Source organism: Mustela lutreola, chromosome 2, assembly GCF_030435805.1.
Source record: "Mustela lutreola isolate mMusLut2 chromosome 2, mMusLut2.pri, whole genome shotgun sequence".
Taxonomy (NCBI): domain Eukaryota; kingdom Metazoa; phylum Chordata; class Mammalia; order Carnivora; family Mustelidae; genus Mustela; species Mustela lutreola.
In genome coordinates, this window is record NC_081291.1 from 24,581,181 (window position 1) to 24,604,026 (window position 22,846).

The 22,846-nt window shown below is 42.5% G+C and overlaps 1 protein-coding gene across 8 annotated transcripts in view; it reads right to left on the minus strand.

The window, feature by feature from the left end:
• The window catches only part of ERC2 (ELKS/RAB6-interacting/CAST family member 2), a 932,553-nt gene that overhangs the window by 173,195 nt on the left and 736,512 nt on the right, over positions 1 to 22,846 (minus strand). For all 8 annotated transcript variants that reach the window (XM_059161221.1, XM_059161225.1, XM_059161223.1 and 5 more), the window contains one exon: positions 12,864 to 12,998. In XM_059161221.1, coding sequence (XP_059017204.1) covers positions 12,864 to 12,998 — 135 coding nt within the window. The remainder of the gene's footprint in view (positions 1 to 12,863; positions 12,999 to 22,846) is intronic.

Sequence of the window (22,846 nt, forward strand, 5' to 3'; positions counted from 1 at the left end):
CCCAGATGTCCAGGGTTATTAAAAACCAGATGTTGAGATCGATGTCTTGTATGCTGGTGAATAAAGTAAAGAAATATGACAGTCCAATATAAACTTTGCTAACATTTAACATGGCAGAAATGTGGATAAATTCCTTTAGTGAACTCGGAATATTATGCATTTTTTTCAAGTTTTTTGTTTCTAAAGTTGAAAGTTCTTAACAGAAAATAGAAAGAGAGGTGGTGGCCATTTCTGGTCTCTCTAATCTTCAAAGCTTAAACATGAATTGACCCTAATCACCAAGTGATCTGGGTCAAAGTGAGTGTCCGCTTAGGGAATAAAAAACAAAAATGCAGGAGCTAATCAGAGGGGGAGCTCCAAGTATTTCCAAACGTTCACAGCTGTCTGACTCCTGCATTGCTTACATCTTTGTATGCAAATATTAATTTGTTCAGCAATCTTACTGCACAGAAATGTAAATTTGGGGGCCAAAAAATACGGAACAGATAAATGTCACTTGATCCCTAGCTTCATGCCAAGTTATTTAGAAATTCTTGGGACTTTCAAAATGCATCTATCAGGTCTGGGAGAGTCTATTTCCTTGTTTTTCTGTTTCTAAATCTACTTTGCAGCGGCTTTTCTGGATGTTGTCTGGTGTTACCTCCCTTGTGTGTCCTTCTTGAGTGACTGCTATGCCAGGAGTTGCCCAAATATGGAGGAAGAAAGCCTCTACTCCATCAGGCATCTGCGTGTTTTCTTCCACAGCATCTGGGGATGGGAACATCCAAGGTGGGCTGAAGCCCAGAGCCCAGTGACCACAAAACACAGCAAATTTTGAAGAGCAGGGAGGCTTAGTTATCAAATAACCTCAGGATGAATCTGTAGCTCCAGAGATTATATGAGGCCTTGATGGAAATCCTGCAGTCCCAGATGCTGGATTCTCCAAATACTAAGATAAAACAAAATTCCTCACCGGATGGACCACTCACAGGGCTGTGCTGATGACAAGATCTAAGGGCAAAGGGATGAGGCATCACTGACAAGACAGGTGACTTCCTATTGTGGGGAGGGGGGCATTTGTTAGCCCCAGCAAAGAAGGTCTCAGAAGGAATATGACATATAAGCTCTGGGAAGGAATATAATATGGCATGATAAACAGCCCAGTGCAGACTTTTAATTGGTCTCTATTTTCAAGTATTATCTGTAGTCAGCTGGCTAGCCCCAGCTCATCACTGGCTGTCCCCACCCCCCACCTCCAAAACCCCTGCATTTCTCTTTGAGTTCACAGCCAGAGTTTTTTCTTGAAATTGGAAGGCCAGATTCCTAATGGGGAACTTATCATCACACCTGTCCTAGCTGAAAATGAGAGTGAAATGATGGAAGCATCACCTTCAAATCAGCCCACCGTCACTGTGAAAATTCAGCTAGCCATCTCTGCCAGAAAGTTCACCCTGGCTTCCTTGGGGGAAGGGATGCAAAGAGATTGTCCTGGTTATTACAGCGTCTGGAATAAACAGTCACCAGACTTCTCCCTACCCCCACTTCAGCCCATGCCTGCTCTGACACTTTCTGGAAACATCAAGCTCCAGGACTCCTAACTTTGGCTGCACAATCCTGGAAGGGGGACGGTATGGGATTTATGATGTGCCCTGTGTCTGGGTTCAACCAAAGCAGCTCCTCTTGGCATTTCCAACTGCAGGTTTGGCCAGCGTCGAGGAAGACAAACACACGTGCAAAGGAAAAAAAAAAAAAAATGGGTATGAATCTGGAAAACAGGGGCACCTAGCTTTGTCAGGGCACTAGTAAGTTTACTCTCAGGATCAAGTCCAAATCTTCCCTCTGGAGACCTTCCACCCCTGCTTTTCACCTCCCCTGCCTACTGTAATGCTTAGTCCATGGATGGATGTTTCTGTTCAGGTGATGAGGGCAGGAATGCCTGTGAACTCTTGCATGATCTGTATTGTTACAGCCTTTGCGGCCCATCTGCAGACAAGTTCCCCCCAAAGAAGAAAGTTCAGATACTTCCTTTGTACTCTGTTGAAATATAAATGTTAGTTTATTTCTGACCTGGGCTAGAAATGATCCAGCAGGTATTAGCACCTGTGCAGGGTTAGAGAGTATGATAGCTTTCTGTGTTTCCTCACTGGGTCTCACCACTGCTCCATGACACAGGAGTTGGGAGGCTCTTTGTGCAGATATAAAAGGGAAGTCTCAGGAAAAAAGATCAGGTAGCTCACTGAAGGACACCTGGCCAGGAGCTGTGGAGCCAGGGTCAAATTCCAGTCTACCTGACCACAAAGGTATACCTTTCTGACATGTGAACTCTGAAGCCACAGAAGAAAGAGCTCATGTTGACCCTGAAGGCATTTGTTGGTTCTGCTTTTCTCATCTCTGAAGTACTTTGGACTTTGCATGGCCCTCTTTCCGAGCTGTTGAAGGTCCTTGTTGGAGTTGGGTGGCACAGCTTAGGCTGGGTCTCTCTGGCTCTTGGAAGAAAGAGAACCTCACATGCAAACAGTACCTGTCCTTTATGTGGGCATACATCAGCAGCACCCCAGCGAATTTCATGGTCCCTGAGGGAAAAGGCAGAGCCTTTACTCACTTCACACTGCCTCACAATGCCTCAGATGTGGGAATTTAACAAATTATTTCCAAATGAGTAAGTATACAGGATCAGTTCTTGCTTTTCTGAATGACTCAACTCCTCTGAGACAGAAGGCTGCCTGGAGTCCAGAGTTCCTTAGGGTTGCCAAGATTGTGTTTACTCATTTCTCCCAACGATGGCTCCTTCCCCCTTTGCACTGCATTAGCTACTTCCCTGGTTTATTCTTCTAACCCCAGCTGGCATAACCCTGGCTGGCAAAAAGCTGAATGTCATTGGCTGAGGGGGAATTCGACAGGAGATGTACATATTTAAACAACAACAACAACAAAAAAACAACAACACTGGGGTGTTTCTCAAGGAGGGGGTAGAGACTAGAAGCCCGTGCAGTCTGTGTTGGTTTCTTCTCAGCAAATTCATCTCACAGGGCCTGAGGCAGGGCAATCATCTGAGGCCTTTTTCCAAACCATTGAGAATATTACAGAGGTGTGTGTGGCCGGGGAGGGGGGGGGTTCTCCTTCACATCTAATGAAGTATCTTCAGGCACTTTCTTGATTTTGTGGGGGGCCTTCATTGTGGGGCAACTTGAAGAAAGTAGTTTTCTATTTCCTTCAAGCAAAAGTAATTCTGACAAACCAGTCTTTGGTGCATGGCACCAGATCTCTCAGCTGAAAGAGGCAAGGTACCCAGCTGTAGGTGGAAATGCTGGAAGGCTCTAGGTTGGCCAACAATATTGTTTCAGAGCCCAAAGTCAACATCTGTTAAAAGCTGAGCCATTGCCAGATAGTCATAAAAAAGGGGTGAGGGTGGAGACAGGCTTTATATTTGCTCCCTCATCCATCAGTCATTAACACTTGGCTTTGTTAAATACAGTGAAAACTGTGTTTTTAACATGACTCTGGTTCTGCCATTTTCTGGCTAGTGGGCAAACAAATCCCCTAGCATTTTGACTCATCATTTCCTCAGCTGCCTCAAAAAAGAAAACGGGATCATATCCTGACCCTGATGCTTCATAGGGTGCTGACTGAATTAAAGTAGAGAATGTAAATTAAACCACTGCGTAGTTGTTGCAAACATAAACTAGGCATACCACCGGTTGGTAGCATCTGATGGTTTGCTACTATTGTAACAAATTATTTGACATTGCACTAAGGCCAAAGGCAGAAAGGGTAAAAAGGACCCAAGAGGTGCATAAAATTTCATCCTTAGGCATTTTGGCATCTCTGGGCTGTTCCCAGCTAGAGGTTATTCAGATCATTCATAGAGAGATGCTGAACCAATTTTTAAAGAGCCATTACGGTGTACATAAGGTAGTTTTCAGAATTGTTGTGTGTGTTTAAACGATGTTTCCTGTTCTCTTGCCTGGGCTGCTCCCGTTATCTTCAGGGTGCTGCAACTGCCTGGTGTGCATAAGTCAAACGTGATCCTTATGACATCAGTTCCAGAAGAAAAAGAGGGGCAATGGTGTTTAGCAACAGAAAATGGATCTCTCTGCTTTCAGACGTTTCAAGGTTGGCCACCCCCTTTCCATGGGGAAGCCGAAGTGCTACCATTTCGACAAATGTGACTGGATTAAAGCAGCACGTTGAAAAGGAATCAACCCTCCAGTGTTGCCAAGATGAGTTACACCTGCAAGCTGGGGAGTACAGGCTGTGTCTGAAAACCCTTGTTGACTCAAAAGATATGGCAACAAATCTTTTAATGAAACCCTAATACTGCAAACAAGGTTTAAAAGTAAGAGGAATCAGTAAACCGGGGGACAAAAACTTGACCCAAAATAGAGTAAGACTGAAATCTTCAACAGGCTCAAAGCCTCTGTAAGGCAGAAATCCTTTTCTACCAGGAGGATCCTGCTGCATTAAGCACCTCTCCTTTTTCCCATGCATGAAGACCCTACCTGGCAGGGTTTATCAGACATGCCCTCATGTGCTTACATGTCAGGAATTAACATCACACCCAGATTAAAGAGCTTTGGTAACAACCTGATCATCTGCAAAGCCAGCTTCCCAGCGGCTGTCACCCCGCCTCCCTCTCTCTCCTCCTGTGGCTTGTGATGGTTGGGTGAGCTCGAAACTGCTGGTAGGGGAAGGAGAGTTAAACACTCCCTGAGCAACAGTTCAGACATTTGTTCTCATGTCCTTCTTTACCTGTGGCCACACAGAGAGCCCTGGCAGGGTCATTCCCGAGCTGTTGCTCCTAAAAACAAGCAAACAAATAAACTGCCCCCTTTATTTCCCAACGGTGAGAAACTGCACATTCCTCCGGTTTTAGTAGCTTCAGGGATTTTTAATAGTCTTTGAGGATAGAGAAAAAAGTGACATCTGAGCTATCTTTCTATTTCATCTACTTTTTAAAATCTGTTGGGTTTTAAACACAGCGTCTTCCAATTCACCTGTGACAAAAGGAGTATTGGCAAAGAGGCAAGGAATCCCAAGAAAAGAACTTGTAACTGTGTGGTAGTGGATGTTAACTAAACATATCCTGCTAATCATTTTGCAATATGTACATGTATAAAATTATTATATTATATGCCTAAAACTAATAAAATGTTGCATGCATTATCTATCTCAATTTTAATTTCTAATTATCTTTTTTCAAAAAAAGAAAGAGGCAAATGGCTCACAAAATTTAATTCAAAATGCATCGCAGGATATCTTTGGCTCCAACTGTGAGAAGGCCAGCCCAACAGTGGGGACAGCTGAAATCTCTGAAATCTCTCAACTTCAGCCCAACAGAAGCCTTCTTCATGAGTTTTTGAATTTGAAGCCTTCATCCCTACGCGAAACCAAAACCCAAGGCCTCATCTAAGAAGTGGGCCCAGGAAATTAGGCTTGCAGAGTAAAAAACCTAATTGCTTCTTAATCAGGCCAGCTTCAGACATACTAGCGTGGGTGGGAAACTGATATTAAAAACTGAAGACGTGGAACTTTTCGTATTAGGTTACTGTCATAGGGGACTTAAAATTTGTGCTTTTCTCTCTTGTTCTGTAACTGCACTTTAGTAAGCTCTGATACATGGTAGTTAATTTTTCTTCTATGTAGGAAACATGAAAACATATTTAATGTATTTACACACACACATATATATGTATATATAATATATATTCAAACATGTACTCAGGGGAAGTTAAGGAGAGAAATTTCCAGTTAAACATGATCTTGCGAAATTCTTCCATATGTGGAAAAGTCCTCAGTTCGTCTGACATATAGCGATACATACATATATACACACAGGACACTATGTATACATTTATCCCACATTCATTTAACCTCAAAACATAAAATAAATTCTTTTTTTTTTCCTCCCTAAGCAAAAGCTAGGAATAACAACTCTATATACAGAATCCATCTTCGGAGGCCAATGGAGCAAGTTAAACCCCTTGTCTGTTTGTTAGAATTCAAACGGCTGCACTTTGGCTAATCTGTTGGTGAAAGTACAAGGCAAGCAGGGCATCAATCACAGACCCCGTCTACCATTTCACAGAGAGGGGCTGTGGGCAAGTGGGGAATCCACGGGCCTGGAGTTGGCTTTTTGAGAAGTAACAGGGCCTAGGGAGGGGTTGCTGTGACCGCTTCGTTCCCCTGGTGGACAGTGAGACTCTACGAACTCCTTGCTGACCAAATGGAAAATGCAGGCCTCTGGAAGAAGGAGGAGGTGGAGAGGGAAGAGCAGGGGACTTTGACCCCACAGATCTGGGACGAAGAAACAGCTGCGGTTTAGAAATGTTGTCATCAGCCTCTAGCTACCACCTCAATGAGGACCTAACTGTAGGGGTAGCTAGACATTCCCCTCCTATGGAAAGGCTCTGCAGGACACTCACTAATTCTATCTGAGAGCAGGTACCTAAGGCTCAGGTGTATGTAGCATGGACAGAGGTAAAGGGGCAAGAGGTAAGAACCCCATTTTTATCTTGAGCTATCTTAGGGTCTTTTCGTCTGTAAGAAGAGGGAAGAGGGGAGATGTTTGGAGACCAGAAATCTCAAAACTAAGGTAGCAAGGGTTGCAGCCTCTGTGAAGCAGAGCATAGGTGGAGGTCAACCTCAGTGGGATCACTGAGATCATTTCACAATGTCCTAACACACAATCTGTGTATCTACCCCATATACACAGCTTGAAAAGAAGGCCACATCTAGGCTCATTAGTGACCAAGTCATTTGATGGTTTATGGGAAAATGACATGTGTCTCAAGTAAAATTCAATGGGAATTTTCAGCAGAAAGTCAAAGTGGCCATTTAGTGTTCTAAATATGTCTAGTCATACAAAAACCAGTCTTAGTGGAGAGCCAACATGTGCCAAGACCACCCAGCAACCAGGAGCAATAGAGAAAGAACCAAAGTTCACTATTTACATCTGCAGGCCAATTCTGGAAGTGGCCAAGTGGAGTAAGCAATATTTAGGACTAAGGCAACCAAGTTTCTGGGAACAGATTAACAGAGCAGTCACCCTAAAGTTAAGGATGCAAAATGGAAAATCCAACTTCTGCCACAGTCAGGTCACTACCGTAAAGTATGCCCCAAGCCCTGGCAGATCTGATAGCAGCCCCTGGCCCAGAAGAGGCGTCCTCTGCTTTGATCTGGGAGCCTGGCTTGTCCTAGGACCTGTATGTACAGACTCCTTTGTGAGTAAGCAAGGGGCAGTGGGCCTTGGGAGTCCACTACTAAGGGCCCTCTGTAATCTGGAGCGCTTCCCCTCCCCCTCTGTGCCATGCTCTCACTCTGGTAATTCCATGGAAGCGGGGCAACTGCAGAAAGCTGCATTTTCACTGGCACAGGTTTAGCAAGAATAAAGAGTAAAGGGGAACACCATACAGTACTTCATTAGTAAAATAAATAAATAAATAAATAAATAAACAAATTTAGTTAGTTAAATGTGAGAAATATAATAAAGGATTGATCAAAGAATAAAGAGGAACAGGTGAAATGGGAGGAAATGAAAGGAAAATGTCACATAACAGAAGAATGTAAATAAAGACCATGAGAGTTGGGGGAAATGGAAAGAGAACTGAGGAGATGACATTTTTTTTCAACTTTGGAAAATACATCAAAATAGGATAAAACTTACTATAATTCAATGGGAAAGGGAACAGTACATGTGCACTCTAGAAAAAGTTGGTATTATAGCCATGCAACCATATTTAATACATGTTGTGTAAATACATCCATCCTGACATCCTAAGAGGTTTGCTGACGATGTATAGCACTCGGAGATTCAGGACCTCATCTTGGGTCTGTCGATTTTCAGGTGTGTGCTTCTGAATGATTAACAACATCTCTGAGATTCAGTTTCTTTATATGTACAATGGGGATCCTTCCATCTGCCCAAACTGTTCCCCAAAGGTACTTAGAGAACAGCTCCTTCAACGGACATTTATCGAGTGCCTACTATGAGCCAGATGGGTGTGAATGTGCCTTACAATATGTAACAGGAGTATAAAATTTAACCAGCTATTCCCATAATAATTTAGTAAGTACTAAGCTTCCATGCTCCTGGACTCTGTAGCCCTCCTGTAGAAATAGGATTTCTATAAGAGGAGTATGAAATTTAAATTTTAAACAGGATCTGAAAGTCTTCAAAGTGGTTAAAAGTCTTTGAGCTTCTCAATGCTGTGAGTGAGCACTTCCATTCAAAAACAAGGAAGAGAGAAGAGATGCAAGTTTTGGGCTTGGAAGGTGCCCATGATATGAGGTTTCCAGACAAAAATGTTTAGGATTTTGCCAGTTAGGACCCTACAAATTAGAATCAGAGTGGCAGATGCTTTAACAAATGGAAGCACATTTTTCACAAAAAAGCAGTGAGATCTAGGTCCTTTAAGACCCAAAACGCACCCTAAGACCCAGGCGCAGGAGTGTCAGTCTTGGACGCCCAAGGGCAGCCCGAACAAGGCTTGGCATTTTGAGTTGGCTGAAGTGTGGAGTTCACTCTGATGGTATGCTTTTCTTCATACCTGGAAGCCACTAGGAGATTAATAAAGTGCAATTTTTCTAGGGACTATAAAAATCATTTTATGCCTGGAAAACAATGAAAAGATTTGGCATAATTGATATGACAAAGAAAGATGCTCCCTTGACAAAATAACAGACATCGGTAACAAGTACAGAGGGCATTTAGGAGAAGTTGAGTTTCCACTTAGCTTTTCTAAAATCAATCTTGGTCACTTAACTGAAAATAAAATTACGAGTGTGGTTCCAGCATGTTCCATTTATTCTCTGGTCTTTGTTATTCCTCAAAGCAGCTTATCAGTAGCTAGTGTCATGGGAATTGTTTGTTGTCTCCCCCTGGAAATATCTGTGCCCACCTCCTGGTTTGAAAAATTTCCAAAAGTATTATTACAAGGATTTGTCTGAATGATCTACTTGGACATTGGTATGGCTATGGCCATAATGGGATCATAGGCCTCCAAGTATCACATCTGCTCCTTTCTCAGGTAAGAGTCTAGACTGTTGGACTGCCACATCCCACTGGCTTCTCTTATGTGTTCTCCAGATTGTCCCTTCCCCTCATCATACTCATTTTCAACTTCTGAGGGTCTATGTATTTACAATTATCCTTACTTTCCTGTGTCCTCACTCTCTTAATGGTTTCCTTAGTTCAGATCCACTGGGTTTTTGGTGGGATGACTCATCCTCAGACATTATAGTCTTCAAAATGGTATCCTAAGAAATAAATGAAAGAGGCAATCTCATTTTCTGCTATGCAGAGCGTAGCAGAAATTGCCTCAACACTCCACCTTCTGATGAAAAACACTGCTGGAAACTGGATTAGCTATGTTTTAAACCAGGTAGTCTCTTTCTTCACCTGATACTCTGAGAACAGTATTTCTCAGAGCACAGATGTTTCTAGAAAAGAAAAGAAAAAAAAAGGTTCTATGATCAAATAAGTCTGGGAAATGCTGGATTAAGTAAAACTGGAGAGCTTTCTTTCTTATATGACTATTTTAGATCCTTTGATCTGCTAATTGCACCAAGACTCTCTAAGACTGACTTATAATATGCAGCATTTCCCCAAAATTCTTTATTCATTGAATCTTTGTTTTAAGACTTTCCTCCTGGGACTAATGTTCCAAGAGTTACTTTGGGTAATGCTCGTCTAGACTTATAACCCTTAGATTCAGTTTCTCCTGAGGAGAAAGCAAACTCATAGTAAAGGAGAAAGGGACAGGGAAGAAATGGAAAAAGAATCTAACTCTGCAAGGGCCCAGCAAGACTTAAATCAAATTTACTAAGGAAAAATGAATTTCTCTGGAAAAGTAGCAAAGTGACTGGTTTTCTTACATTTCTTTATTTTCATGTGTTCTGATCTTTTAATAAAGCTCAAGAGACAATGGCAACATTTTGTAGTCCCTTTTCCAGAAGAGGGTTCGCTGGTCAACCATCAGGTCACAGGAAAAGTCAGAGCTGGAACCTTCATGGGAAGGAAATCAGGAATCCCTTGAAAGAGACCTTTCCCCTTTAAGTCAGTTAACACAGGTACACTATGGACATTTAGTTTAAATCCCATCCAAATCAATCCATTTTTCAGACTCTTAATGCTGTCACCATAAGGCTGTCACCTTCTCCTGAGAAGTAGCTCCACCCCACACATATTAGAATATATGCTTTCACAATTATATATAGAATTTGTAATCACCTGGGAAAGATTTTCCAGTCTTCCGATGACTATGACATTCTGGAACTTAGTTTTATAACAATTTATGAGCTATTGGTGATTATAGCAGAGGGTATGGTTGTCCTAGACCTGACACTCCAAGTCAAAAAGGTCACCAGACCAGCCATTTCAATCAATGGAGTCAACCTACTCATGCAGGTCTTCTTAGTCAATTCTATTTTCTCTAATTGAAAGAGTGTAGCCAGGAAGACTTATAGCTTTGCTGACTCCAATTTAAAACCAGAGAGTTATCCTTCTGGCCAATGGTAAGTCACTTTCAAAGTGAACTTTACTGTAGAGTAAGTTCCTAAGTCATGGGCCCCTAGTTAAGTCATAACCATCTTTTCAATGTCATTTTTTGATTGACATGATCCAGGAAAAAACTGAACAAGTCTTGAATTTTTGTCTTCAGGTTAGACAGCAAACTCCCTGAAGGCCAGGGTCTATCTTGTCCTTCATGTTCTTTCCCAAGGCCAATGTAGTGGCTGGCATGGAATATGTACTCCAAGTATTAGTTGAGTGAGCAAATAACCAGAAGCAGGACTCAGATCAGTCCACCACCACCCCTCCCAGGGCCTGAATTTCTCATTTCTCAGATGAGGTTATCTGCCTCTATGTCAATAGGTTGCTTAGAGTGTCACTGGAATGAAGGATGTAAAACTGGAAGACCATCACCATCCTCCCAACAGTAGCAATCACAAAGGTATATTAGAGGTCCTGATGACACACCTCAGCCAGATACTTCTCAAGGCTAACTCTTCTGGGAAGGGCATTTCCCCTGAGCAATGATTTCTGCCCTATGACAACTGCTAGTGTTGGTAGACAAACATAAGAGGGTCAACCAAAACAGGAAGACCTCTATTTTGTGTTTAATAATGATCTCTGGAAAAGTAGCAAGAGACAAGATTTTGTGAGAAATATAACTTACCAGGCAGATAAATTTGATCTGGTATCCAGTTTCTAGCAGGACATATTAGCATATGTGTTTCTGTGATTAGACAAATCCATTTGTTATCTCAGGAGGTCCTTGTGTAAATCCCTTCCCAATTTGGGCTCCTAATCCTTCATTCTGCCTCTCTGATCCTATCTCTCCAGGGGAAAGCCTAGGGTGGCCTTCTAGCACCAATAAAACCTCACATTTACCCTTCCTGTGAGAAGGTCAAGGAACAAAGGGCAGTGTGCCAAAAGGCAGGGACCAAGAACAAGAATGAAGATGTTCGGATAGTAGGATGCCAGGTATACTAGGATGGGTGAGTGTGGAGAGGTGGTGATGGCAAGGGATGAGATTTGAAAAAATAAAGCTAAATCAAAGCAGAACCACAGGCAGACAAGATAATGACAGGAAATTTATATCTATCTCTACTTTGCTGATCGCCAAATGAAGAACCATTTTGAGAGCTAATAACAAGAATTGGTGCCTTTCTGCCCCTGGCTTCAGAAAACTAGATGTCCTAGAAGAACACCTGCAGTGTTGGAGTCTCTGAGGGTACAGAGCAGGGAAAAGCTGGGTGTCAGGGGCTGGGGGCCTCCAGGTTGGAGCTACTTCACTGTGGAGCTCCAGGGAGCACTTCTTGTGTGGCATACTATATAAACGACTCCCCCGGAGTTGTACTCCTGGTAGAACACCTTGGAGACTTGCCATCTTAACTTCTTCTTTGGGATACTAGTGACATGAGGTGCATAGAAAACAGAGCCATCTGAAAAACATCTTAGGAGCACAAAAAGCACCTCCTCCTCCACGGTTAAACCTCTCTTCACACAGGTCATTCCAGTAAGCCCTCCTCCCTCACATACCCAGAAATATATAACAAAGGCATTCACACTTATCCAGATGATTCTATTCCTTATCTTCGGCCTCATCCCTCTGAAATGTATAAGTTATACTAGGATCACACACACAAGAAGCTCACAGTATAATAAAGGAGGAAATACTGCTAATATTGACTGTATTAACTTGCTAGTTTGCATTTAATTTCATAATTTCCATGACGTTCACCTTTAGGAGTTTTAATCCTACATACTATCAACAGTTTTTATATTTGGTGGGTGAAAGCACGTAGCATTGAAGACCACAGGAGATTTTTGTTTTTGTTGATCCATCTTTTCACTTGCTTCATTTAGTCAAGAGAGAAGATAGGATCCAAATCAAATAAACCAGACCCCTTGACTTAACCAGCTAACATGCAAGCAAAACTGATTTCGCTTCATGTTGTTTTACCCCACTGTTAATTTGCATCACTAAGGAATGTTCTAGGAAAGTGCTCAGCAAACTTAAGGCTTCTCTGGTTGCCAAGCTCATGGAAACAAAGTGCTTTCTCTTAAAATTCTGAAAGACACATTCCAAAGTAACCCACCATTAGATACCGAGCCAGCAATAGACTTCATATCTATGAAAGTAAAAGGGAGGGGAGGAAAGAAAATGCATAACATAAACAAGAACAGACAAAACCTTAAAGAGGAAGGAGAAAGGAAAACATTTAGACTCCTTGAGTGATGGAAATAAATACCAAAGCTATTAGTTTCAGTTCAAAGGACGTATCACTTTATGCTGTTTATTATTTCTTGAGGATTATTTATTTTATCTTAAAATATCCAAAGGGTAAAAGGGGTCCTGGAGGTAAGCGGCAATGAAACTGACCTGGTCGGGAGAGGGCCTGTGATTGGAATGCTGCGACCTCCCAGGAGATCGGTGGTGGTGGTGGTGGTGGTGGTGGTGGTAATGGTGGTGGTCCTCATCGTAGTTGTCCGCCATCAGCTTCATTCTATTCTGGGTCTGCAGAGAACAAAAACCAGAGAAGACTCCATTAGGAGCTGGAAGACCAGCCAAAGATATTCAGGGCATAATTATAGCACCTATAGGGCTCCTTTTGTTCCTAACCCAGAAGTTTTCATTTTTAGTCAAATTGAAACTCAATAAAGAATGCACCATGCCATTTAGTAAAAGAGGCTTTGTCACATCCTTGAAGCTATGATGTTCTTGAGCCTACCTGAGATAAATGTACCCCCCCTCCACCATGTGATTTAAAAGGGGGAAAAAATGGAAATACACCCAAAGGTGCTCTGTTTTACATTAGCAAGCGATCACACATATCCAGATAAACTTGCAATCACAAACTGCTGACAGTCACATCCTACACTCTAGAGCAAGCAAGAGAAGGAAGCCCCAGACAAAGAAGATGGGACAGAGCCAAGTGGAGACACAAAACTACAGACAAGTAATGGTCTTGTGAGACAAAGCAGAGGCATCCATTCAAAAACTGCCATATGCAAAAGTAGCAATGGAGAAGGTTTGTAACTCCGATGGCTTCTAGGGAAAGGGCTCTTTGTGGACAATTTAGCTGATGGTGCCCTTTAGGGAAACTGAGCAAAAGGAGCAGAGTTGGTGTGAAAGAGCTGATCATTGTCACTTATGTCCCACTATGTCACACCAGGCAGCTAGGTGTCATGGCTTACATTCCCAGGACAAACAATTCTATTGTTTTGTTAGGTAAGGCAAGAAACAGACCAGCAATGAGTTGACTGAACAAGGTCACAGAATCTAGAAAAATGCCTGAAGACAAGGGGGAAAGACAGAGAAAAATATCCAGCGCAGAAAGCCAGGCAATGTGGAGAGTATCCAGAAAAGGAGGAAATGCAGAGTTACACATGCATATTTGGAGAGAAGACTGTCTGGATTCAAGTCCTGCTCTACCTCTATGCTGGTTACGTGATCTTTTGAGGGGTAACTATTTGTAAGCTTTAATTTCCTGAACTATACAATGGGAGTAATGGTGCCTTCCTCCTTGGGGTCGCCGTGAGGAGCAAGAGATCTGATCGCTTCAAATGTTACCATAAAAATCAAAAACTGTTGTTATTATTATTAATTTTGCTATGTTTACAGTAAGAAAACTCTCCTTCTTTACATGTTGTCTCCTCTGCCTGCGGTACTTCCCCCAACCACTATACCTCACCTCTCCCTTCTGTGTCTGGTTAATTCAGGATTTCTTTTCTCTAAGAAACTTTTCCTGATCCCACCCCTGATGCCAGGACATGCACACCTCCTGCTTATCATATGTAACCTCAGATCTATCTATCCTACTGTTGGTCGACTTGAGGCTGCTTCTTTCACCTGCCTCTCCCCAGAATCTAACAGGGCCTAGTAGATGTAAACGCACTGTGCATGCTGCTGCAGTGAGGCCACTGAAAGAAAGAAGGGCCAGAAGGCTGAGGGATGCTGCCATCCTAGAGGCAACTGCACATTTGTTCTTAGCCAGGGAATGTCACTGAGAGTTGAGGACATCTCATGAGTTGCTACAACCTTCCCACTGGCGGAATGAGATGACAGTGAGCCATCAGCACTTCAAGAAAGCTGGAAATCAAAGGCTGAAGAGCCTCCAACAGGTTGAAATTTTATCATGTAACATAAATAATACTCTGATAATAATTCTGGACCTAACAGTACATTCTTGTAGTATGTATGTTTCATGTACAATCTAAATTATCTTCAAAACTTTCCTGGGAGGAATAATTACTATCCTCCTTGCAGAAAATGAAGGCAGAGATTTCAGCTCCAGAGTCTCCCTCTTTCCACAGAACATGGAGATTTCTGGGGTCTTCCAATTCTCAATCTCAAGCCCTTTCTCTTTGCCATGCTGTCAGCAGAAAAGGCAAAGAGCTAATCAGGTACAAACAGCATTCCTTTAGATGCTTTGGTTCTGCTAAGTATTAGAAACACTTCATATCCCAATTCAATCTGCCAGAGGTTGTCTCATAATGGACTCCATTTTGTGAAATGTGTACAATATTTGAAAGTCCCCACAGTGGGTATAAAAAAATGCATGTATATGGATAAAAACAATAAAAATAGAGAGAAAGATCCATCTAACAATTTAAGAAAAAATCCCAAGCAACCTTTGGCAGCTGATAGCATTTTCATCTTTCTCTTGCCCATTTAAAGCATCGGAAGACCCAACGGACAAGTTATGGCTTGTGAGAAAGAGCAGGTCATGGGAGCTGTTGCCGATCAAGTACTCAAGAGTCCCCTCATTCAGCCTGCCCTTGTGCAAAAGATTCTGAATTCAGTGTTCACACCTAAAACTCCAGTATTGTCAGGAGTTTGTCCTTTTGAACTCGTGAACTAATAAATCTGAAATTGTTTCTTCTAATAGAACTCGGAGAGCCTGAAGGGAGCTGTAAGATCCGCTATGGTCAAGAAGGAAGGGGCTCACCCAAGACTGAACGACGAAGCCTCAATGAACAAATAATAACTCTGCTATTGTAAACATCATGATGTCCTTATCCTTTGGGGAAGCTCTTGTGATTTTATGAGATTATTTTCTTACCAGCAACAAGCCTAAAGTTCCCTACCTTTGAACTGTATCCCATAAAAGAATGTACAAGCTAAATAAGATGCTATATGCAGTCCTAAATGTGTCTGCTGAAATGAGGTGTTGGAGAATAGGCATGTCATGGGATAAAGACTGTAAAGGAATGATGTCATCTTTCCAATTTGGTGCTGAAATATAAATAAACCATGTTGTTCATGTGAATACCAGATCTGGGGGAAATGTACACATAGCAATTGTGAGCGGAAGAGGCTTCTTTTGATTAGTCTGGATTGGAAGAGAAGAGTGTGAAACAGAGATGAATAATGAGAGTTTGGCCTGATACTCTAGACCATTTTTATTTATCTTGCTTGTAACATATCCCCTAAACTGTGACCGATGTCTTACAGGCTGGTGCTAGTTTTCCCTTCTCTAAAAAAAGTTTGACCAATCCAGTCTCCTTAATGGTCAAATTGAAAAATCGATCTCTCTTACATTATTATTATTTTTTTTTTTTTAGATTTTATTTATTTATTTATTTATTTGACAGAGAGAGATCACAAGTAGGCAGAGAGGCAGGCAGAGAGAGAGAGAGAGGAGGAAGCAGGCTCCCCGCTGAGCAGAGAGCCCGACGCGACTCGATCCCAGGACCCTGAGATCATGACCTGAGCCGAAGGCAGCGGCTCAACCCACTGAGCCACCCAGGCGCCCCACATTATTATTTTTTTTTAAATCATCTTTACCTATTCTCCTCCCCACCCAATTATATTGGTTTCCTAACATACCAAGAATAGTCTGCAAGGATGAGAAGCCATGAATATCACTCCTTGAAGATAGAAGAAAAACTGCAGAAATTTGTAACAAGGATAGCATTTGTACACTGAGCAGGTGACTCCACGTATAATGGTTCATATCCCTGTAGTCGTGTGGTTGACATCTATACAAGGTGCCCACTCCAAAGCCTCAAACAGCAGCTCTTCTGGGAAGTCGTACCTGGAGTCCCAGGAAAACTAATATGGAGTTAGAGAGAGGGAGCGCTTTCCACAGCACTACACTTGGGAACTCATGAATTCACTTAGCAATGCACTGAAGCCCATTTTTATTTCCTTTTCAGTGTCTACCAAACTGCTGACCTGACACGTTTGCCTTTGGCTAACTGTGTTATATTCATTTTACTATATTATGTCATGACTGCTGAGACATCTCTAATCAGATTTCATTTTCCACTTCCTCTTTGTTCCAGGGCCACCTTATTTCTCTAGGGCGAAAGACTCCGCTAACAGCTCTCTTGTCACACTCTGGCCTCCCACTGAACACAATCTAGAGCTGGGGTGACATCAGACCCCTGTTAGTCCCTAACATCCAGCTCCTCAGAGACTCCCACTGCCCTCAGGAAAAGAGCCCCAGCTTCTCCAGGCTTATAGAGCTCTTGCAGGGCATTTCCTTGCTGTCTACCTCCCAAACTCACCTCTGATGCTCCCTGTTCCCATCCCTGGGATGTTCTATTCCCTGTTCCTGTCATGTTCTTCATCCTCTCTCCCTTCACCCGAGTTATACCCATTTCATTGTCAACACCATGACCTCAGAAACACCTTTCCTGAGCCTGCCTCGAAGGGATTAGGTGCTCTTCCACTGCCTTCCCCAGGACCCTGTGCCCACCTCCAGGCAAACCCTCTCCCATCATGACACTTATGCCAATGAAAGGTACATAATCACCTGCTTTCTCAGCTTTCTCCAACCACTAGGTTGAAATTCTCTTGAGGGAAGTGCTATGTCTGAATCACCCTTGTACTCACCACCTACACAGAGTCCGGTGCATACATAAGTAGTAAGTAAATGTGTGTCCAATAAATGAATGGATGTATGAAGGAATGAATAAAATACTTTAGAACAGATGAAAGGGAAAAGTACATCATTAGCCGCTATGATGAGTCACTTGAGTATATAACTCTTCGTGGGACAGTTTAACCCTTCCTACTGTGGATTTGTCTTTGGTTGCTGTTCTTGGGAGTGGGAGAGCAGGTTAAATGTATAGTTTTGGAGCTGTTGGAAAAATTGAATTGGTTTTCTTCAAGATATATTCCATTCTTTAGTAGAATGGAACTCGTGAAATATTCCATGTCCCTGGTTCCTTACCTCATTAAGAATAAAAGGTTTGGTGGTGTTATGGGATTCATTTCCTTACTATCCCCTAGACTTTAGAAGAGCAGGGGCCTTTGGAACACTTTTGTTAGCACCAAAAGTCAACCATGGAAAACTGAAACTTTATCCATTAACTAAAATCCCTGATGAACACCATCTGTGAAAAGGTGCCATATACTCCATCTCTTTGACATTTCTGAAGAGTTTATCCAAGGAGCTCTTGAAACAAAATGAAAATCCTTGATTGACTAGTAATAGACTCAATAGCTTAATGGCAATATGTAGCTATAAAAGTGTAATATTAAAACTGCCTTTAAAAATATTTTAGCAAGGTGGCAATAATGAACTATGCTTTGATCAGTCATCTGGATCAAGTTAACAATAAAACCTTCATGAATATGGTTTAAATAAGAAAAAAATATAATAAGATTTGTTGCTATGGGATATGGAGATAATACCATACAATAGCAATTACACTTTCTTCTATCAGAGTTTCTTTTCTCCCTCTTTCCTGCCAGGGAAATCTGAAATAGTCCAGAACTCTTCTACTGGTCTTGTTTCTGCCAAATCAGAGCAAGGTCAACAGTTCTTGTCTCAGAGCAGAAGATGGGGAAACCAGACAACAACTGGACAGTGAGGAGGAGAGGGATTTCCTGTATATCCAGCAGGCCCACATGGCAATGAATCATAATTGAGTGGGGTCTGGGTTCCAATGCTTGGGTCACCCCTGGAGGACAAAATGAAGCAGGAGGATGAAGAAGCTATTAGGGGAGTACACTGCATTGGAGAACGTTATAGGATTAAGCAAGAATCAATGATGGAAAGGCTTCCACCCTGGACATTGCACAGAAATTCATTAAAAACTCACCAACCTTCTGTAACCCTAAAGACAAGAACAGTGATATGCCAGGTGTTTGGCTGGTATGCTTTTGTTGACTCTCTGCTTTTGAAATAGCTTTTCTTATGAGCCTTCTTTTACAGATGAGAAAACCAAGCCCGTGACTGCTCAGTTGGTGAGTGGGGGAACAGGACTGAAACCCAGGTTTCTGACTCCAGAGTCCTATGATAGTGATGGGAAGGGTAAGGTCCTGGGCCAGAGACTGGGGACAAAGCAAAGCGAAACAAGACATGAGGAATTAAAGGACTCACTAAGACACAGTATGGGAAGGAAAATAAAAGTGAAGGGATTGTTTACATAAAAGCCCGGAGGCAAGAAAAGTCCTGTCCAGCTGAGGGCAAGGCCATCAAATAAGGCTCCAATGGTCAGATGCATTGAGCTAAGACTTAAAAGTTGGGGGGCCCCTGGGTGGCTCAGTCAGTTGAGCATCTGCCTTTGGGTCAGGTCATGATTCCAGACTTCTGGGATCCAGCCCTGCATGGGGTTCCCTGCTTGGCGGGAGCCTGCTTCTCCCTCTCCTCCTGGCTTGCGCTCTCTCTTGCTATCTCTGTCACTATCTTCTCTTTCTCTCTCTCTCAAATAAATAAAATCTTTTAAAAAAAAATGTTGGCAGAGTTATGGGTATAAAGAAGTGTAGGCTGGAGAGATTCATGGTAAATTCACCTTGAGAGGAAAAACAGATCAGTGGAGGAACTGGAATCCAAGTTGTGAGGGATGTGTATGTCTGTGTGTGTGTGCATGTATGTACGTGTGCTGCTTTCTTCATTCCTATATTGGAAGTGAGGAGAGCAGGAAACATATTTGAGATGATACTTCATTATTTCTTAAAAGCCCTTATCAACTTGGGACATTTTGGAAGGAATTTAAGACAGAGCCATAGTCATATGCTCATACATGTCAAACTATGGTATCTCTGGGAAGATGGGAAACTACAATAGTCTCCAGAATCTGTTGCTACAACATCAGTCCCTTGGAAACTGGTCTGATAGTCTTCAACCCATTCAGCTGATTGGTCCTTCCTGCCAACCCCCTTGGCTCCCAACTTTGTTGAAGGCCTCCCCTCAGTCTTTATAAATGGAAAGGTAGTAGGTCACTATGAAGACTTTAGAAGCTATTTTTGTTATCCAGTCACTAAATACCCTGGTGTTATTTTATTTTTAATTATTATAGAGAATGTCAGTGCCCATCCCATATCCTCTTGTTCTATCCTAGAAGTCAGGTGCAGCTTGAATGGATAGTCTTGGATGTGCTGTTGTCTTCCCACCTCAAATCCATGGACCTCTCTGCCTAAGATCTTCCTCTGGCCACAGGTGCAGGTCTGGCCAGGGAACAGGGCACTCACATTCTCAGAATAATGGTGTTTCAGTATCTCTCAGTAGGTCCTTAGCAGAGAGCAGTCCTGACTGATAAAAGCTGGAAAGCACACACTAATGCACTTTTTTGGGCATTTTCACTTCCTGTCTCACTTCTCAATTTTTTCATCATGTTTCTTGGGATCACCTCCCAAAGAAACTGTCTGCACCAAATCTTTGTCTCTGGGTCTGTTTTTGTGAGAATCTCAGCAAATGATTAATAAGCCTCTATCTGTCCAACTTTTGCACAGGACTAACATTCTGGTGACTACCATGCCTTTCCATGGATAGCTCTTGAGATTTCTCATTACCTGGGGAGACAGAGCTCTTGTCTTTCTTAGGGAGTAACATAGGCCTGGCACTAATTCTGTTTCTGCCAAATATTCAGCCTGAGACTCAGACTGACTTACTTTTCCATAAGTCTCAATTCCTGAATCTATAAAATGGACAAGGGTGTGTTTAGCATGAACAAAACTCCACATGGGTTGATGCTAGTCTACTGTTCTTGTTGTACATTTATGTCTTATTGTACATTTTGCAGTTTCTCTTTCCTTTTTCACTTCTAAAATCAAGGGAGAGGAGTTATTCTGATAAACTCCTTACTGCTGCCACCTTAAGAACCTGAGGAATTCCTGGATGGGAAAGCATGCTTACCTCTGTTCTACTCTCAGCCAGTGCAGCCCTTGGTGGGGAGAATTACCTCCAGAGAAAGAGTTCTCTGTGCTCTGCTGATAATGGGGAGGTTAGGATCCCTCACAATGGCAGAAATAAGGCCAGTGTTGTGAGAGGGAGCCACCTGTAAATAGCAATGACAACACCCAATGCTTACCTTGGCCGGCTGTGTGCCAAGCTCAGCACTTGGCTCTTGTCAGTTTAGTCAGTTACACCAACAGTGAGGCAGGCAGGAGGTGGAGGGCGTATTCAAAATAGCTGCTGTGACAGGGGCGCAAAGCCTGTAGGAATCAAGGCTGACTCAAATGCAAATGACCTGGGTATCAGTCCTGGTAGAGGATTTTACCATCCCCACTTTACAGAAGAAGAAACCGATGTTTATTTATTTATTTTTTTAAAGATTTATTTATTTATTTCTAGAGAGTGAGAGTGAGCGTATAGGGGTGGGGAAGAGAGAGAGAATCTCAAGCAGACTCCCTGCTGAGCACAAAGCCCCTTGTGGACTCTGACTCTCTGGACGTTGACCCCAGACCTGAGAAGAGAAGCAGTTCACTTTTGATTTTAAAGTTCTCTGAAAAGAATGAAACTCAGGACATACTATAAAATCTTGATCGAGCTTCAAAGCAGTCCATGTTGCTGACTAACCCTAATATAAATTCAAAGTCATAGGCTAACATATTAGCAACTGCAGACAACCAAGGAATTTCTAACATCCCGAGCACCGTTGGAGGTGGTGGGGTCTGGGGGAAGGGGAGGGCCCTAGAAGTTTCCAGCCCCAAGTTACTTAGTTAAGCACAGGTCTGTTTAATTAAGTAGTGGGCAGCACATGCTATACTTAGCTTTTAAACACTTGTAAAGTCCTCTTCATTCATTTATCTTACTTGTCACTGACAAGCTCTTCAAGGACTGTAACAATATGCAGAGCATGAAGAGCCTGGGTAAACAACGCATATTTTATGTGGAGTCTAAACTGCTTCAACTCAGAGAGTCAACAGAGGGTCTCTGGGAAAAAAACCAAAAAAACAAACAAACAAAACCAAAAAAACCCCACCCAGACTGTTCTGCTAACTAAAGATGCATTCTGTGCATATGGTTTAGAAAGTGAGCTTCAAAATCAAATGCTAATTTTTTAACTAAAAAGAAAAAAGTCAGGGGCAGAAAGGAAGGAAAAGGGGAGTGAGAAGAGGGAGAGAGGTAAGACAGAGGAGAAAGGCAAAGAAATGAGGAAGAAGGGAACAGAGGAGGTTCTTTGCAGGCACTGGGGTTCAGACTCTAAAACTGTGCAGAGAAGGGTGGTCAAGGTCTTCATTCAATTCATACTGGCAACCAATATTTATTATCATTGGCCTAGGCAGAACTGGCATCCCCGCATCTTCTCCTCAACTAACGAGTTAAAAAACAAAAAAAGAAAGAAGGAAAAAAAAAACAAACAAACAAACCCAACCCAGGGTCTGGCCTAACAGAATTGGCTGATAGACAGGAAACTGACAGTGAGAGACTCTTCAAAGTAGAACCTGAAGGGCTTGAGTAACCTGGCAGTGCCTCAGGAAGGGACCGAGAGTCTTCCGTGCCGAGGGCTAGGAAGACAGGTATGCACATACCTGGAGATGTGCATGAAGATTCACAGGGAGTAAATGGGCTTTTTTTTTTTTTTTGTCACTAGTTTTTTGTTTGTTTATTTTATTAAATATAATGTATTATTTGCTTCAGAGGTACAGGTCTGTGAATCATCAGTCTTACACTTACTCACATTCTTACATACATCCTTATATACTTACTCACCATAGCTTATACCCTCCCCAGTGTCCATCGTCAGCCACCCTATCCCTCCCCTCCACCCTCAGAACCCTTCGTTTGCTTCCTGAGATGAAGAGTCTCTTATGTTTTGTCTCCCTCCCCGGTCCCACCTTGTTTATGGATTTACTTTACAATGTGTTTCAATAAATTATAACAAGCACATCAAACACAGAAATCATATACATTATATCATAAGACATGGAAAACATTGTGAAGGTGGTTCTCAAAATGACTGAAACTTGAGACACCCCCATCAGAAGGAAAGAGCAAAGCAGCTGAGAATGGATTGGGTTGCAGTCAGCAGAGTCTGGGGATGTGGAGTAGCCCAGGGAGAATGACTAGATCCCCACGAACTGTCAAGAGGACAGCAGGACATTCTCTTCCGGGGGCTTTGACCTTGACGCAGAAATGGGACCAAACGAGATCTGGGCCTACTCCCAGTTCTGAAGCTGAGCAG